This window comes from Festucalex cinctus, chromosome 12 (genome assembly GCF_051991245.1).
Source record: "Festucalex cinctus isolate MCC-2025b chromosome 12, RoL_Fcin_1.0, whole genome shotgun sequence".
NCBI classification, from domain to species: domain Eukaryota; kingdom Metazoa; phylum Chordata; class Actinopteri; order Syngnathiformes; family Syngnathidae; genus Festucalex; species Festucalex cinctus.
In genome coordinates, this window is record NC_135422.1 from 12,307,186 (window position 1) to 12,325,890 (window position 18,705).

General features: G+C 39.9%; 1 protein-coding gene across 2 annotated transcripts in view; it reads left to right on the forward strand.

Annotated features, from left to right (window-relative positions):
• The window catches only part of LOC144031229 (diphthine--ammonia ligase-like), a 65,537-nt gene that overhangs the window by 20,411 nt on the left and 26,421 nt on the right, over window positions 1-18,705 (forward strand). Inside the window, exons 6-12 of one of the 2 annotated variants that reach the window (XM_077538123.1) lie at window positions 5,202-5,263; window positions 5,547-5,641; window positions 6,487-6,580; window positions 9,238-9,397; window positions 9,959-10,096; window positions 12,957-13,086; window positions 13,161-13,335. In XM_077538123.1, the coding sequence (XP_077394249.1) occupies window positions 5,202-5,263; window positions 5,547-5,641; window positions 6,487-6,580; window positions 9,238-9,397; window positions 9,959-10,096; window positions 12,957-13,086; window positions 13,161-13,335 (854 nt within the window). The remainder of the gene's footprint in view (window positions 1-5,201; window positions 5,264-5,546; window positions 5,642-6,486; window positions 6,581-9,237; window positions 9,398-9,958; window positions 10,097-12,956; window positions 13,087-13,160; window positions 13,336-18,705) is intronic. The other variant, XM_077538124.1, reaches the window with a different exon arrangement.

The following is an 18,705-nucleotide window of genomic DNA, read 5'->3' on the forward strand; positions in this document are numbered from 1 at the left end:
AAAATAATAAGACGAAACGTGTCCCTGCGCTTTCCTGACAAGTCAATAAAGATTAATATTCCTTCCGTTTGCTGCTCGGGAAGATAGGTGCAAATTAAAAGTGAATGGATAAAGAAAAGTATCTTTTTTTCTTAAGGAGAGGATATAGCTTGATGACAAATCCCCGTTGTGAAAAGACAGCTGTCCAAATGCGGTATAATCCTCTAAGTGAATTCTCTGCAAGTTTGAAATCTGTGCTGATGGCAGCTTAATACCTTGTAACAGGAGAAAAGTACTGGCAGAAGAAAATGTCATCTTTCTTATTTATGTATGTGGACAAAATTGTCGGGGAAAAAGCTCCACTGGTCACTGAACTAACTTGACTCTGGCAATGAAGGTACTCAAATTTAACTAATGCACCAACAGAATGAAAAAGAAAAACATTCTTATTCTTGAACATTTGTCAAGCACATACCTAAAACATCTCCAAAACACTATAAAGCCATTTGTATTATTCATCCTTCCATTTTCCTAACCACTTACTCCTCACGAGGGTCGCAGGGATGCTGGAGCCTATCTCAGCCAGCTTTGGGCAGTAGGCGGGGTACACCCTGAACTGGATGCCAGCCAATTGCAGGGCACACAGAGACAAACAGCCATCCATACTTACAAATGCACCGAAGGACAATTTGGAGCGCCCAATAACCCTGCTATGCATGTCTTTAGAATGTGGGAGGAGCCCGGAGTACCCGGAGAAAACCCACGCAGGCACGGGGAGAACATGCAAGGAAGAAGGCCTTTAATTATTCAGAGAGAAAAACAATGAATTCACAATACATGGAGCTGAAAATTTTACGAACACTCCGCCTGAGCATGTTTAACAAAAGACACGACTCTGTATACAACAAATGGCAGAGCATTTTTTTAAATGTAGCGTCTAATTTAGAAAAGAGCTATAATTCATATCAAGCATCATCGTTTGTGATAAACAGATGAAAGGAAAATCAATTTCTTCTGTGCCTCAAAATGGCATAAAAGCCAAATACGTGCGTAGTATCTCGAACGCATAAAGGTAATTGGCCATTCTGAGAGTCATGATCAAATATTCATGTAATTAGTTAATCGATTGAGTCATGCTGGTGAGTAAGGGCGCCACAGGTCCCTCGGTTAATTGGGCTTCTTCTCCCGAGATAATTGGCATGTGCAAAATCAAAGCCACCCCACCGTTTTCGTCCTTTCTTTCTTTTCTTTTCTTTTTTTTTTTTTATTTATTAGCCCACTATCTTTTACCCTTGGCATGAACACATTGGGTAACCTTTGAGCTTCACTGAACATAATCTCATATAACACTTCAGTACAATTAGTGTTCAAAGAATGTAGGTAAGTTATTCTAATGGCAAGCTTGATGGTCAAGTAGTTTCCTGTTTCACCTGTTATTTTGAGGCAAATAAATCATGTTAAAAAGTTTTTTGGAATTCAGTTATCTTTGTGAATTTGTTGATAATGTATTATACCGCAATGTGATGAACTGATGACAGCGTATGATCACCGTATCAATATCTGAGGTTGATTTAGTTCAGCTCATTGTCAGTAAGTTTCTCTCTTCTATACAGTATTTGGAGTGACAGATTCATCCCGACACAATTTCCACTTTCCATAATTCCATTCAGACACTGAATTCCTGATAAAGAGCTTGACAAATTGTCCATATAACCTTAATCTTATCCTCGTTTGTCTCAGGTTCTCTTTCTTCCCCAGCCCTTTAGGTTTTCGCCTTTGCAAAAAGATGAGGCGATAACCAACAGCTATTGTTTTTGAGTGTTGTTTTAAAAGTGCTCACTGACAAGGGAGGGGAGACGCTTATTCCATCTATTTAGTGGGCTAAAGGGCCACACGTCACGAATCTAATTTGCTCTGTGAAGGCGGGGATTAAAGCAGAGCTGTCACCAGATTGCCAGAAAAAACCCCGCGGATACCTGCGATAGCGCTCTCGCAGCTAGGCTCAGTTCGGCTAAGACGGTATCTGCCATCTCCAGGCTTTTAATTCAACACACGAAAGGGAACTCACAAGCAGTTTGAGCTAACTATACAACTTCACACAAGCAAATCTCCTCACAGTGGGCAAAGGCCAGCAAAACTAGAAATAAAGCGTATTCTACTTGGTTATTCTGACCTGCATTGTCTACTGTGAATTGCTGCTTAAAACGGTGGTTTTTGTTGGTGCTAATTTAGCGCAACTTACTGTGAAACTGACATTAGAAGACAATTAATATAAACAAAATCCTGAAAGAGCAAGAGCTGTGTGTTCTGCTTGTTAGTATGATTCTGATAAAACTAAGCTTCTAATTTTCCATAACAAAAAAAAAAAAAGGTTTTAGTTTCAATCACTTACAATTGTCAGATATTTTTATTTTGATATTTTGTTAGTTACCAAAGTTACACACCGACTGATTCTCATCAAACTGTCAATAAGCAAGTTTACGCATTTCAGTGACACTTGATGTTTGAATGACACAAAAGGAGAAGAATGAGATGTTCTGATCATTGTTTATACTTTACACGGAAAATGTTTTCGTGTAACTTTTCGTATTGATCCAAATAAATGTGCAATGTTAGTAATATTTTCCACATTTTGCCCTGACTGTCCTCTTGCAGCGGCGCCTAGTCAGACAGTGACTAGGCGTCAATCAAAGCAGTTGGAAGAAGAACATGAAGATTTTTTTTTTTTTTGGTCTTGGAAGAGGTTCTGGGGGATACAAAATGACATCCAGTTTATTCATGTTGTTACTTAGCAAACATTTTATAATTTCAAGAACACTTAATTCCGTCACTGGCCTAGGCAGCGTTAGGACAAAATATTGATAATGTGGTATATTTTATTGTTGTCTCTCACGATACGGTTTCAAGTCAGCAGCGTCAGATAATCGTGTCTTTTGAAGTGTACTCCAATGAACTGTCAAGGTTTTTCTTCCAGTATATTGATTATTAGGCAGTTGATGTATTGCGAGTATCGTGCTAATGTTGTGAGTTAATCCCACTTCTACACTGGATTCTTTCATTTTAAAGCTCACTGATTTTAATTGAGCTTTGAAGAATACCACCAAATAAAAGGCAGGAAATGTAGTGTCTCTGGTGTCAGACTTTACCTTTATCTAATTTCAGTGCAGCATAATTTTTCAATTTGGCTTGGGTCCACTTGTTAAACTGGTTCAGGGTAAGACAGCGTTGTGAGTATCACTTTTAAAAATAAAGTGGTGTTCGCTGGCTGAAGGCGGAAGTCAGGAGCATCAATGAATGCCCGCCAGGTTGAAATGTGTTGACGTTCATGCTATTTTTGCAACATTTTTGGCACTTGCTCTTAAAACCCGCACTCTGTGAAAACGTCTCCTTGTGGATCGTTAATCATTTAAGAGCCGAAAAGTTAATGAAACTATCAAAAAAAAAAAAAAAAAAAAGGGAGAAGAAAGTGGCATCCCCTGTGCAATTTGGAGCCAATTATGAAGATTTTGTTAAAAGACATGACTAATTACAGAGGATATTTAAAAGGGATTGAATTTTAATGTGTCCCTCCTTATTACCTTTGCGGCGGGGTTAAGATGAGAGGATGTTGAGATTAGAAATTCTCACTCTAATTAAGAGCATGGGTCCCCCGGGATGAGAATAAGGGTGTGCTCATTCTACCATCTCATCCCGCTCCTTTCTAACCCCTCCTCCCTTGTTGGACCATCGTGAGATACAACTGGGATTAAGATGAACCCCAAAACCTGCCTTCACGTCTCTCACCCATGGCTCCCCACGGGTGGGCTCGCGCCGACTGACACTTTAACCTTTGAGCTTGTCAGGCCACGAGGGAAAAGATATTCTCACATTACGATTAACTTTGCTCCTTTAATTAGACACGTCGATGTGCTGGAGAGCAGCGCCGCCGCCGCGTAACGCCCGCCGCAGCAGGGCGACGGGCTTTATGGCCATCTTGGCGATCATTATGGGTGTGCCTTGCCTCTTGGGATGAGTCAGTCACTTGTTAAAGATGGCGTCGATCAATTAAGACACATTTTCAGAAGTGGCGGGATATAATATTGCTGTTGTGACCTTTGGAGTCATTGTCTTCAGAGCTGAACAATTAACTGCATTTGCAACTATAGTTACTATAACGAGATAAAATGAAATAAGATTTTATCATCACAACATGGGGGATATAGGATTGACTATGGGGACCTCTGCTCCAACATGACACCAAGCAATTTTATTTAATTTTTTTGTTTTTCTTTTCACTTTACAGAGTTTTGAATCACTGCAAAAGGAAAAATCAATTAAGCACTACTTTTGTTAGTGACGTCTTGGACATGTTGACTGTTTTTGTGCGACTTTTGATGCACATTTTTTAGGGTGTAAAAAAAACAAAACAGTTTGAAACGAAAAAGAATAGAATATTAGGGATTTTTCCACTGTAATAGAGACGAGCGACATGCCACTGATCAGCTCTCTGCTGGGTTGCCATAGGATGTCGATCAATCAATCAAACTTTATTTATATAGCACATTTCATACATTCAAATGCAACTCAAAGTGCTGAACATCCATAATACAATACAAAGAACCCCCCCCCCCCAATCCCCATGATCGTACCCACAGACACACCCAAAACACAACAGACACATGAAAACCACAACATGGCGGGGCACAGAAGTACCCTGTAAGGAAAGACACCCAGGAGGAGTTCGTCCACAGCGAGAGGGATGAAGACCAGCCATCCCTCCCAGTGTGGAGGCTCCCCTATGAGGAAACACTGGAGCTAAAAACTTAATAACTACCAAATAAAAACATTTAAACACTAAAAGAAAACAGTTAAACACTATTGATGGTCTAAGGCTCAGGAGAGTGAGGCATGCTGGGTATTTTATTCCCTCTCTTCCTCTCCCCATGCCCTTGAGTCACTTCCCTGCACCAGGAGGGCAAAAGAAAAATAAACAACATTTCTTTCCATAGTTTATGTTTTCAAGGGGGGAACTAAATGAGGTGGGAATGTGCATGTATAAGTATAAAATTGTGTGCATATGTTGCTTTTGAAAACTGTTAGCCTTCCCCATAAAGATGTGTATACACTACTTGCAAAGTCAAACTAACGGATGTATGCAGGTTTTGCTGTGTGTTTACGTCTGTCATGTTCAATCACTGATTTGTGATTCTGTCTCCTAATTTGTCTGTGCGTGAACAAATTAGGTCTGGATCCCGGCAAGCACCTGGGAAAGTCTCTGGCTGACATGGCGCCCTACCTGAAACAGGTCACGAACAATTTGGGATGCTCTAAATGGTCATGTCATGTTCTTGAAAAACTGCTAAGTGTAAACACAAGTTGTTATTATGTTCATAATATTTATTGATTTATTATTCCAAGTACAGGCTACAAATGTTTTGCCAGATCAATTCTGCTAGATTGTAGCGTTGATGCTGAATTTATGAAAACCACAACTCATATTTCATTCCACCTGACTTTATGACTTTAAGCAATGTAAAATTGGTTTTGCATTATATATGTGATCTTTAAATAAGAGTTTTATGTTTTAGCTCTCCCAGAAGTATGGTGTCCATATTTGCGGAGAAGGAGGAGAGTATGAAACTTTTACCCTCGACTGTCCCCTCTTCAAAAAGAGGCTCGTCATGTGAGTATTGCCATTCAGTTCTTCCACTTTACAGTACCATCTTTATTTGACTGATTTTATCCAAGAGAAGACTGAGGGCAACAAGAAAACAGAGTGCTGCAGAAAAGTGGCGATTGTGGAGTATAATGCTGCATGCAGGTCCTAAATTGTCAGGTGATCACTGGAAGTAGACATATTTTATCCACAAAGAGACTTAGGGCAGCAACAAAGACTAAGCGCTGCAGCAAAGTGGAGACTGGAGTAAAATACTGCAGCAACCAGAGCTAAGGCACATCTGACCAGATATTAGAACTTGTCAGAATATGGAGACACATTTTGTCAAAAGGAGACCAAGAACAGCAATGAAATGGAGTCCTGCAGCAAAATAGACACTATGGAGTTAATATAATACTGTCACGATGATGACAAAGCTGCTCCACCAATTAGTAACCACAAGTGTTTTGCATCACTTATATGGTTTTGGAGTACTGGCTGGCCAAGTAAAAAAAAAAAAAAAAAAAAAAACAGAGTTGTAATGGTAATGAGACACATTTTATCCAAAGGGAGACTAAGGGCAAGTGCTGTAGCAAAGTGGAGACTGTGGGCGGCAATACAGACATGAGGATGATGATGTTCTCCACCAATGAGTAGCTTACATTACTCACTTTGTATTAGATATATGCAGTACCTTTCTAATGGGAAAGCATTGAGGAGTAAGTCCCGTGCAGTGTTTTTTTATTTTTGTATTTGGAGGGGGGGACTTTTTGACTAACACTATTTGGAGACACTAAACTTTGTTTTAAACCCTAATTTGAAACCGTAACCATAACTTGAACCCCTAACGGCTGTTCCATCATGTGTCGCAGCGATGCATCAGAGACGGTGATCCACTCTGCAGATGCGCTCGCTCCAGTCGGCTACCTACGCTTCACCGCCATGCACACGGAGAGCAAAGCCAGCGTGAGTACAACCGAGCTGCTTTGGCAGTTGAGATCGATGCTCTTCGACACGAAGCCATGAACTTGAAAAAAGAAAATATACAGAAATTTGTCCCCCTTTGGTGTTCGTTGCTACCAAAGCACGAGCAGGGCAAAACAAATAGAAGAACAAAAGCCTTTGGTGTGTGATAACTTTGCTCAGGAGGAGAGGAGGAGCACGGAACCGGAGGCGAGAGTTCAGATCAGCTTCCATAGGGGCCGCTCTTTCACATTCTCTTTCTCTTTTTCTCTCTTTCTCTTTTTCTCTCTCTCTCTCTCTCTCTCTCTCTCTCTCTCTCTCGCTCTCTCTCTCTCTCTCTCTCTTCCTCTCTCTCCTCTCTCCTCTCTGGCTCGCCTCTCTCTCCCTCCTCCAGCCCCACATGGCCTACTTTGACGTCTGCAATATTCACTGCTGCCCGAAACTAGGCCCAGCTTAATAAACATGTCCCCTCACATTAGGCCGCTTTGCATTCAGGTAGTAGGCTAAGTGGGCGCAGGCGGGGTTTGCAGGGATGCAGAAAGATTTTTTTATTTTTTTATTTTTTTGTGCTTAATCAGGAGAAGCTCAAAGAAAAGTGCTACAGGGTTGTGACTTTTTTTTTTTTTTTTTTTTTTTTTTTTTACTTTTAAAAAAGCATTCAATTGAACGATTCCTGTATTATCAGGGAGGCGTTACGGATACAATAATCTAATTAGGTTAGTTTTGACTCCATTTGGTTTTCTGCTTCAACATACTACTGCGAGACGCTGTGAAAACCACGTCACATTGAACGCATCAGTTAAAAAAAAAACATGCTAAAGAATGGAAAACAAGGTTCTCCTGTATTTACTTAAAGACATAAGCGGTCAAATATTGTTCATGAGTAGATTAAGAGTGGCTGAAACAAAGTGGCAGCAGTGGAGTGTGAATCTACAATAACATGCTGGGAAAGTGTTTATTTTATTGTGGAGGCGCAATGATGAATCAAATCAATGAAATTGTTTAGAGACCTTGCGTGATTTGAAATTGTCCATAATCCTTGGAATGTCAGCTTTTCAAACAGTAAATATTCTGTTTGTAAATACTGTAGTGCAAATATTCTCACTTTCACAGCTAAGCTCACAAATGTCACATGACCAAATCCAGAAAACAGGTGATCTATGATTGGTCATTACTTGATGCCTGTGTTGTCATTTTCAGTCGACAGCAAGTGGCAAAATGGCAGCCCCCTGAGAAAGATGACAACAGGTGGATTCTGCTGCTTAATTCATATTCCACAATATTGACCAGAATGCTGTTTAGAGTAGTGGGGTTGCATAGAGCATACTATTGGAAAGAACATTTTTTTACTTGACTTCCACTTTAACTCCTCTGTGATTGACACAAAAGTTAGAATAGTTGAGTTGAGGGGGCGCTGGTGGGCATGTGATCTCAGGGAACTTTTTTGTTGTTGTTGTTTTTTTTCCTAGAATAAAGTGTAGTTGCAGATCCACTACAGTAGGTGGCAGTGGTGCTCACAGTGTCTTAGAGAGTGCAGTGTTAGCTTCTCTGCATAGGTGTACCTAACAATTTTATAGATAAGTGATACTATTTCTAGTCATAGCAGAGACTTGTGGGGGGCATATAACAAAAAGTAGCCTTGTAGCATCTTAGGATGTTACAGAAAGAACATCTCAATAATGTATGAAAGTAAACTTGGTGCATGATCAAATGTAAGAGAACATGTGTTCCACTTTTGTTGCCTGCTGCGTTATTTTATGTTGTGTTGTGCATGTTTTTTTTGTTTTTTGTTTTTGGAGGGGGGTTGTTATGGACAGAAAACATACCCCCGTCGCACACCACCCGCGACCCTGCAGCCTTGCACCCTGAAGCTATATATTTCCTCACCCCATCACATCACACGCCACCCCACAGCCCCCGCCCAACCCCAAGGATGCTGGGGGAGAGCAGGAAGATCCAGGGATAGTAGAGGCGGCAGCAGGGGGTGGGGGGGAGACAACCACGGGAGAACCTGCCCCGGTTCAGCCTTCTGAAGCTCTTCTCGTCAGGGTGACAGATCGGCGGTGACACCAGCACTAGAGGAGACGGCACCGGGCTCAGGGGGTGGGGACGGACCGCCGTCATTTGCCCTCCGTTAATGCTAGTCAAGCTATTTTTCATGCTGGCAAGGAGAGCAGAGGGGCTGAAGTATAATTAATTTGATTATCTTATGGCCTAATGCAGTTGACAGCAGATGAAGGGGGGTGCGGCGACGGTGGGGGGTTGAATGAGTTTTGGGCATGGTGACGGGGGGTGTGGATGAAATATGAAATATGTATTTAAATGCCGCGGCCGTATTAGCAGCAGGGTTTGGCAGGTAATACGCATGCCTCGAGAGAATACTAACAATTTGTTATTTAAAGGCGATGTGAAAAGCTAGACGAAAAACAGAGCGCCCGCGTGGTCGTCACATTTGATTGACAGCCGGCGTGATTGAATCTATGCTCTCCCAACACAAGTATGTCAGCGCCTTGTTTCCATATTCATTCACCTTCAAGTTACGTATGCCCGAGCCCTCAAAAGACTGACACACGTTGAAAAGGTTGAGTAATTATGCGGCGTTTTGTCTGCTCTGGCCTCATGTATTCCCCCCCCATACACACTCTCAACCCTAATGGCAGGATGCGGTGGCACGAGCTGTGGCCTGCGCTCGTTGTCCTTGCCAGAGCGCCATTGACAAGATGACGGAGGAGGCGGAATATGCTGATGGAGCCGCAGATGACCACCATCACCGGCGACAATTTACATCACACGCTGACCTTAGTTGTCAGCGAGGCCACGGTGAGATTCGCTCATTGTTCCAGCATGCGTGCAGACGTGTATTTATGTCTACAGTGCATATGCGTGTATATGGAAAGGCGGGGAGTGGGGAGGGGGGTGATGTCACATGATATCCGTGTGCGTTCCCTGGTTCTCTGTCATGAGCATCGCGATGCCTTCCTGTTTGAGTGACTGCTTGACAGGCGATGCATTTCTATCACCTCTTTGCATCTGTGCATGGATGACCTGATGCATAGCACACGTAAGGTCATAAAGAAAAATACAACCTAGATACTTATTTAGATTCAGGTTCCTTGAAAGAAAAAAACGTTATTTTTTTGCTTCGAGGATGGCCCTCTTGAGCATTTCCCCTCCCTTGCACACTACATATAAGTTCCCCCCAATACTATGGGACAAAGTATTATAAAACAGTCAAATTAAATCAGCCGATTACTTCAGAATTGTATTCTGCCAAATATTGGAATCTGTGTGGGACTTAAAAAATAATCATCAGTCATCAGCCAGGCCCTTGTCTATTTCCTATTATATTAATAACTCTCTCCTCTCCCTCCATGTTTCAAGCACTCCCCGCAGATGTGCCTCCATCCTGCTCTTCCAGAACTTCCCGGGGATATCAGTGGATTTCTGGCATCAACGGGCTGCAAAGCCAAGACACCGGGATCCAGGGCCAGACCGCGGCAGCTTTTGCACTCTTGAAAAGTAAGTAAAGGAACCAGAACAAGTGTTTATGTTTCTCTCTGTATTGTCACTTTTCAGTTCAACCAAGCAAGGTATGATGAAGCAACATTTTCAATATCTGGTCAGCAAGTGGGCCAACCAGATTCCATCTGAGTGCTGTAAAGCACAAGCTCTCATTGGTTGGGTGGATTTGTCATTATTGCGCCATTGTAGGGTCTTGTAATGTCAAAATTAAACATCCATGCTAATGCTAGCTGACCTAAGTTGTTAGCTCTGGACGCTATGGTAATATAGTTTCATGATTCCCATTCATTTCAATGAGAAAAGTTGATTTGAGATACAAACATGCTCACAGAATAACTTAAACTCACATCTCAAGGTATCACTGCGCTACTCACTACTGCCGTTTTTATGTTAGTTAAATCTATTACTACTACTGAAGGACTTCTACGAGTACAACACACTTGCTAACATTAGCTCACCTTGTTCATGTGCCTAAAAGTTTTGGATACATGTTGACTCCTTAATGTGGCAACTTTTCTTTCAACAACCATTTGCCACTATACTCCATCTTTTTAGTTTTCTCCTTCTTCTGGCTGTTAGCATGCGTGAGGTGTAGCGACAAAGCCTGACTGAGGTCTTGTCCAGTGTTTAAAGCGCTCGACGACCCAGCAGGAAACCGAGGCTTTGCTACGTCGGCTGTAGGGGTGTTAAAAAAAAATCGATTCGGCGATATATCGCGATACTACATCGCGCGATTCTCGAATCGATTCAATAATCGGCAGAATCGATTTTTTTTTTTTTTTTTTTTTTTTTTTTTAGGATTCACACCTTGAGCATGGAAGAATGTTTGCACATTAAGCCTTAATATTTTTATTTTAATGCTGTTCAAACATGAAACAGATTACAACCTCTATTAGACTGAAATTTCAGATAAATAAATAATACATTTTCATATAAATCTTACACTCTACAAGCTTACTGATTAGTATTTTCTAAATATGAATGAAAAAAAATCGCAACAATCGACTTATAAATTCGTATCGGGATTAATCGGTATCGAATCGTGACCATTCGTATCGGGATTAATTGGTATCGAATCGAATCGTGACCTGTGAATCGTGATACGAATCGAATCGTCAGGCACTAGGCAATTCACACCCCTAGTCGGCTGCTAGAGCGGAATAGCAAACAGCGACCTCGCCACCAAACAAGGACAAGCTCTTCAAATGTACCCCAACACCAGATGCTTCTTCAACGCAGCCATCCAGACAGTGCAGTCACGTTGGGCGGGGTTATCATTGTTGCCCTGCAGATGTTTTAAAGTGAGCGCTTTTTGCAGTCTATCTGTAGTTCCCCCGCTCTCTCTCGCTCTCTTGCCGCCCTTTATTTTTGATGGAGAAAGAGGAGCGAAAGATGAAAAGCATATTTAATGTTTATCGCGGTGCTGGGCTGAACTGCCTGCACAGCGTCGAGACAATATTAAACAAGTTAATATTTAATGAACGGCCTCTTTGTATGAGGATGAAGTAGCGCGAGACGGTGGTGTTGGCAAAGGCAAAACAAACTTGAAGCTCTTTCAAATGATTGCAAGGGGAGACTTGGCTTTGAGCGCTTTTTTTTTTGTGTTGAGCCTGTGTTTGCACTCGACATGCACGCACGCTGCGCACGCTTACAGGGAGGGACAAACACCATTAGCGCTTTACTGCGGCTTCAGTCGTGTTAAAAATACATCAACAAAACGATCTTCAGCACAAAGCCGATGCTTTGCAAATGCACAGGTTGGCTTTATTGCTAAGCACTGCCTCGAGGAACCACACATCCACCAAAAAAAAAAAAAAAACTGAAGTTGAAGCACACATACTTGCACAGTAGAGCACATTGTTTGAGCTAATCTTCAAACCGAATTGCTTAAACTGACCATTAAGAAGTTGTTTTGTTGTGTTTTGTTGCTACCCAGTTAATAACATGTCCACGTTTTTTTCCTCAAAAATTCTTTGTCAGGAATCAACAAAAATACTGTATGAAGGAAAAATAAAATGAAGGAACTTAAAATTGGTGCAAGAAAATGAATTCAAATTGTGGGCGTGCTTTTTAATTCAACAATGATGGTAATTAAATCTGTCTGTAAAATGTTATAACATTTTTGTCTTTCATAAAATTAAAAAATATATGTATTTTGCTACCCTTGTGAGGAATAAGCGGTCTAGAAAATGGATGGATGGATGTATTTTGCTGATATATTTACACATTGTCACTGTCCAGTAAAAAAACTAAACAAAAACATGACCATTAAACTCCCTTTAAAAAAAAAAAAAAAAAATCTATAAAAATTTTTTAAAAACAACAAACTTTGCTTTGTTCTTTGGATGAAAATAAGAACATCATATTCTTCTGCGCTTATTAAAAAGAAGAAGAAAAATATTTGACAATTTAAAAAAAAGAAAAGAAAAAATACATGTGTATATATATATATATATATATATATATATATATATATATATATATATATATATATATATATATATATATATATATATATATATATATATATATATAATTTATATATTATATAATTTATATATAACAATACTTTTATTTATAATTTTCTTAATATATATATATATATATATATATATATATATATATATATATATATATATGTTTTTGAGTAGTGGGGGGAGTCACAATTTTGAGATACATGCTTTAATTAATATATTATGAATATTAATTGTAAATAAAATAAAATAAAATAAATAAATAAATAATAGCCAAATTCACAACAAAACACATTCCTTTAAATGTTTTGGATACAAAAAAAAAAAACAAAAAAAAAAAACCTTTCATAATGGCGATTCACACTGCTGCTTCGTGTGTCCAGGTCAGCTGGATGTGAGAGGCTGGAGCATGAATGACATTGTCCTTGTTCACCTGTATGTGAGCAGCATGGAGGACTTTGGTCCACTCAACGCCGTGTATAAGAACCACTTTGCCACCAACCCTCCTGCCAGGTACAAACACATCACATCTCCAAAACCAAGCCTATTCAACGTGGTCATTGTAAAACATTCCGTTTGCCATCCAGGGTGTGTGTCCAGGTGCCGCTTCCTCCTGGCCATCTGCTGCAGATGGACTGTCTCCTCCATAAGTGGACCGAGCCGCCCGCGGAGGACTGCTTTCATCGGAGAGAAGCGCTGCATGTTCAGAGTCTATCTCACTGGGCCCCGGCCAACATAGGGCCCTACAGCCAAGCCCTCAGGGTAAGAAGGCTACACTTTGCCCACACTTTGAGAAAACGTGGTTAGGGTGGTGTTTAGTGGTGGTTGAATTGGCTTTTGGGATTATTACTATGTAGAAATGCATAGAACCGAGGCACGCCAGTCAGAGCTACTAAGTCACGTGGCTGCCCAGAACATAAACACAGATGCATGGTACACATGCACACAGTAAGTCTCCACGCCTTAATTAATCTTGATTGGCTGTTTTCTCGGGTGCTGCTGCTGTTTTGGTTAGCAACAGAGTACAAAAGAGCTCTTCAGTTAAGTTTTGTATGTCTATGTGTGAACATGAGCAGCTGTGTTGTATGATCATTATAGTTGGAGCACCATCCAGTATTGAAATGGAGCCATCTATTTGAGGGAGGTGTGTATTTGTCTTGGGTGGATAACCCACCCCGTGACTAATTGGGGTACAGCATCGATAATATCATACAATATAATATTTTTGTTCATTGTTGCTGTCCATTGAAATGTTTATATATAAGTTTGTGCTTTCTATTTTATTTTATCCAAAAATAGACATTGAATGTAATTTGTTTAAAATGACAAAATACAATAATTTAAAAAGGTAATTGAAGTTGTAATACATTTGGTTGGACATAAAAATGATGTTGTGTGGAGTATTTCTACTTAGAGTATAAGTGTAGCATTTTTATAGTAACATCTTTTTTGCCTTTTTTTCTGACATGTCTGTGATATTTTTGAATTTTTCTTTTTAATTTTTATTTTTTTTAAATCAAATTGCCTTTAGTGACACTCATTCAGCTGGAAAACAGTCCAATTATAAATATACATAAAAATGAACATTGTTAATGTACTCATTGACTTTCCACAGCTTACTCCTTATTTTTAAGTGACACATCACAGACTGGAGTTATAATTGTTGCGTTTGTGTTATGGTTTGCAAAAAGCATAACGTCAAATTGGTGGACAAGTGCAGGGATTGAGAGGATCTTCGCGGACGTTCCCATGATGCGTAGTTACATGATGCTTTTTATGTATATGCCTCCGTTGCTGTTTATGAGTGCTGTAGCGTATGATTGTGGTTTTGTATGATTCTGTATTTTGTCCCTCACTGTCGGAAGTGTGTCTCCATTTTTGTCACTCGGAGCCCAGAAAGAATGTCATATCCCAGCGTCAGAGCTGCGGGAAATGCGGTGCCGCGGTTGAGCGCTTGCCCCGACGTTTTTTTTTTTTTTTTTTTTTTGGTTGTTGTTTACCCAGCGTCTAATATTCAGGATTACACTTGTCAAGGTACTGTCAACAAGGATAGTGTCCATCTCCTGCACGCTGTCCTTGATTCCGCTGCCAAATGTGTGTATGCGTTAGAACACGTGTGGATTAGCTATTCGCTTAGATGCTTTGACAGAGCTTATGGCTGTGACTCAACACAGCTCGCGGACTCAAGCGCACTTTGGATTCCTGAGATCTGTAGCCCGGAGAGTTGTCGCAATGTTGGATTTACTTAAGGGCTCGGTTGCATTACACTGTTTATAAACTATGTTGTATTTTGTGCTTTGTGTTATGTTTTGAAATGGTAAAGACACGCGTTCAGCATCGGAGTCAATCTGTGTATGTGCATGTTATTTTGCTTTGTCTTTACAAATCCGTTCCTAAACAAGGAGTTATAAAATGTAAATTGAAATTTACCAGCTAGCCATTCAACAGCTAGCCATTCAGAGGCTTGCAAAAGAAGCAAAAATTTGGAGTGTAAAGTTAAGTTAAAGTAGAGTTAAAGGTGTAAAACCGGTCAGAATATTCAAATCAGTCATTTGCTCAAAAAAGGTGGCATCTAGCCAGTTAGCGGCTAGCGCAACATGCTAACTTGGTAGTTTAGAGATTCACTCATATTTCTCTCTCTTGTCAAAAATATTGGCTAAAAATCACATGACATCGAGCAAGATGTTGGTTAAAAAAAAAAAAACGTTAAAAAGTTGCCTGTCAGTGGCTAGCATTGTAAGCTAACATAGCAGCTTGCGTCATCACTCACAGTGGTTCTTCTTGTCAAACCTCACAAACAGATGGATTCAAATGCACAGCGGCTGCAGATTATTCAGATCAAAGTTTTTTATGAAAAGTTGGCTGCTCTATCCAGTCAACATAAAGCCAAATCAGCGACTAGTGCAAGAAGCTAACTTTGCAGTCTCATTTTAATGATAGTGAGACTAAAATTCATAGCACCAGTCAGAGAAGGTCCTCAATGTTTGAATTTCAAATTTCACATCAAATTAGCATATATTTTAGTCTAAGTACACGCTACAATTATCGTTATTGTATCTCAATTTAATTACATATTTATTTACTCAGCATGAAATCTGCGCCTCTTTAGTTGACGGCAAACTTGATATAGGAATGGCGAAGACACAGACATCTTCTTTTATAACTCTGCCATCTAATGGAAAAACATTTAATTGTTCTGCCTGTCACCAGATAGAGAACAATATAGATGAACAAAGATACACTAATTGTAAATACTGTACTGTAATAAATAAATTATAATTACCTGCGGTACACCCGATAATCTCTAACGACATACTAATGTGTCACGGCACAGTGGTTGGGAGTCACTGGTCGAAAGGAATCAAGTCTGCTGTGGAAATGGGTTCTCATCCTTGGAAAAATGTGGACTCTTTCACCCTCACCCTGCTGTTAATGATCATTCTCATTCCAAGACATCTGAGAAAACAATGCAAGGAGTCTGCTTGTTGAACAGCTCCTCTTCGCCGCAATGACTTAATTTGATCAAAAACATGCATGGAGGCGCTCTTCAGTGCAACGGGGGATTATTTTTTACATATTGATAGAATTAGCCCCTCGCTGGTAACCTGTCAACAGCGCCTCCGTCTTGGTGACGCTCCTTTTTGGCGGCCGTCGCTGTGCCGACGTGGCTCCGGCAAATAGCAGATACCAAAGAACGTGAGGTTGTAAGAGAATCAACAGTCAAGAAAGTACCAACCTTTTTAAAGGTGGATGATGCACTTATGGAACAAATATGTGATGGTAATTGAGTAGAATTTCCACTTGAGGGATAATAATTATTATAATGCATTCAAGAAATATAAATGTAATTAAATTCATTTTCTTCAGACTAATGTAATATGATTACAGTCGGAAATATGCGCCTGGACATATTGGGGAAATAATGTAATTGTGATTATTCTAAATATTGCCATTGGGATTTTATATGTGATTTTTCTCCCTCTCTCAGTAAAGCTATGCGGTCATCCACAATTCCACATAGTTATTGCAATCTATCAAAAATGAATCAAAATCAAATATTTTATTCTCCAAATGAAGCAGTTCTATTTTATAATCTGTAAATTGCTATACTATTGCAAGTTCATTAAAGCTATATGACCGTCCACATAGTTCATTCCATCAATAATCAACAAAGCATTTTTTGAAGCTAAGCAATGGTGTTGCATTGGAACTTTAAGGCCTCACTGTTTAAAACCTCATAAAGAAATTTCTCACTCATCACATTAACTCGCATCTCACAGGCCGGCCTCTTATTATTGCTCATAAAGATCTCAACAGGTGTGTCGGGGATCCATGCAAACTCATCATTTGTTTGCCCCATAACATTCTTTCAATAAGAGAAGCTGTAATACATCAGCATCCTTTTAAAAGTGCGCTCTTGTAAATCCCCGTGGTTGAAACGAGATACCAAAGAACATCCACAGCCGTGTTTCTTCCGTGTGGTTTGGGGTTCTTTATTGCATTCCAACCCCCGTCGCTCTCGTTGCGCTTTCCCGGCACTCTTGGCTTCTATTTCCAAAAAGCCTTGCAGACATTTGTCGTAAACTTGCCTTGCTTCAACTCGTTCAAACGAAAACTGCTGCGAAACCTCCGCCAAGGCGAACAATTTGAATTTGGATTCGTGTGAGATTATAAATTCACAAGTCTTTGAACTTGAGATTGTTTGCTGTTGTTAATGAATAAAGGTATGTCGCTGTCCATGTAGTCATTTGAATCCTTAAAAAAATCAACATGTGTATCTTTGTTTTCGCCAAATTAATTTGGGTTTCTTTCCAAAATTATCAGTCAGAGTTCTCGGCATACCAGGTTGCCACGTGTTTGTCCACCATTTTTTTTTTTTTAATGTATATATATGCAAAGCGGAAAATGGTCTATTTTAAGAATGAATCATTAATTCTCATTAATGGTAATTGTTTACAATCCAATTTTAATTAACCTGCCATACAATAAAATTGATAAGTATTAATTGTATAAGCCATGCTGCCTCAGTGTTATTTTACACATAACATATTGATTAGCTTTGGCACGTGATGGACGCCAGACCTTCAAAGTTGTCATCCAGCAGCCTGTCCTGTCATGCATAGCGTCAAATCCTGACATATTTGACTTGGTTTTTGATGTAAAGAATTAATTAACCTTTATGTTGTCAAATCAAGACTACGGTAACAAAATTGTATGTTATGCCTTTTAGGTCTTCACTTACCTGATTCACATTCATCATTTCTCAGCCTGTTTGCATCAGACCATCTTGCCATTAATTGTTTTCGCTGTCTTATCAGAGATCCAATTGCAAATGCGCCCACCAATTGCGTCTGACACCATTTGCATAATCCAATTAAGATGCTTTGCCGCTTTAGTGCATCCATCAATTAACCGACTAACCAAAGAGGGTGACGTCAAACTGCCACTTAAACCAAAAGCGGAGGAATAAAAGTTTCATAGCCGAAGCTTTTAAACAATTCCACCCAATTAGTGCAATAGAAGCATACGTCTACTTCTTTTGTAGGGCTGAGCCTTTTTCTTTAGCAAGCATTTTTTGGCATAATCTATCCATTGAGCCATTTCCGAGAGCTCGTTTTCACACCTATGGACACTTAGTCTTCAATGAAACGATACTGTTTTTGGAATGTGGGGGAAAGCCAAGATAACCAAGCAAGCACATGGAGAACATGCAAAGTCCACTCAGGAAGGTTGTAGATGAGGTTTGAACCCCGGACCACAACTGTGAGGCAGACATGCTAACCATGAGGTTCACTATGCTTCCCTTTGACAGAAATCGAGTTGGCATAATGTCCTAATGACTGACAGTTCTGGTTTTGAGTTGCCAGACAGACAAATAATCTTTGAAATTGTGGGATTTTTTTTTTCTCCATCTGTTTGGAATTGATTGAGTGAATAATTTATTGATTGTCTGACATTAACAAAATAGCTTGCGTGAGCTTGAATAGACAAACAATGACTTGTTAAACATCTCCTCTTACCTATTTAGGAATGGTTCAACCCTGGGATAATTTCCGAGAAATTATACTCACTGATCAAAGTTCACCTAAATGGTGAGTGACAGTTGACACAACCTTGTGGAGAGCTGTCGTG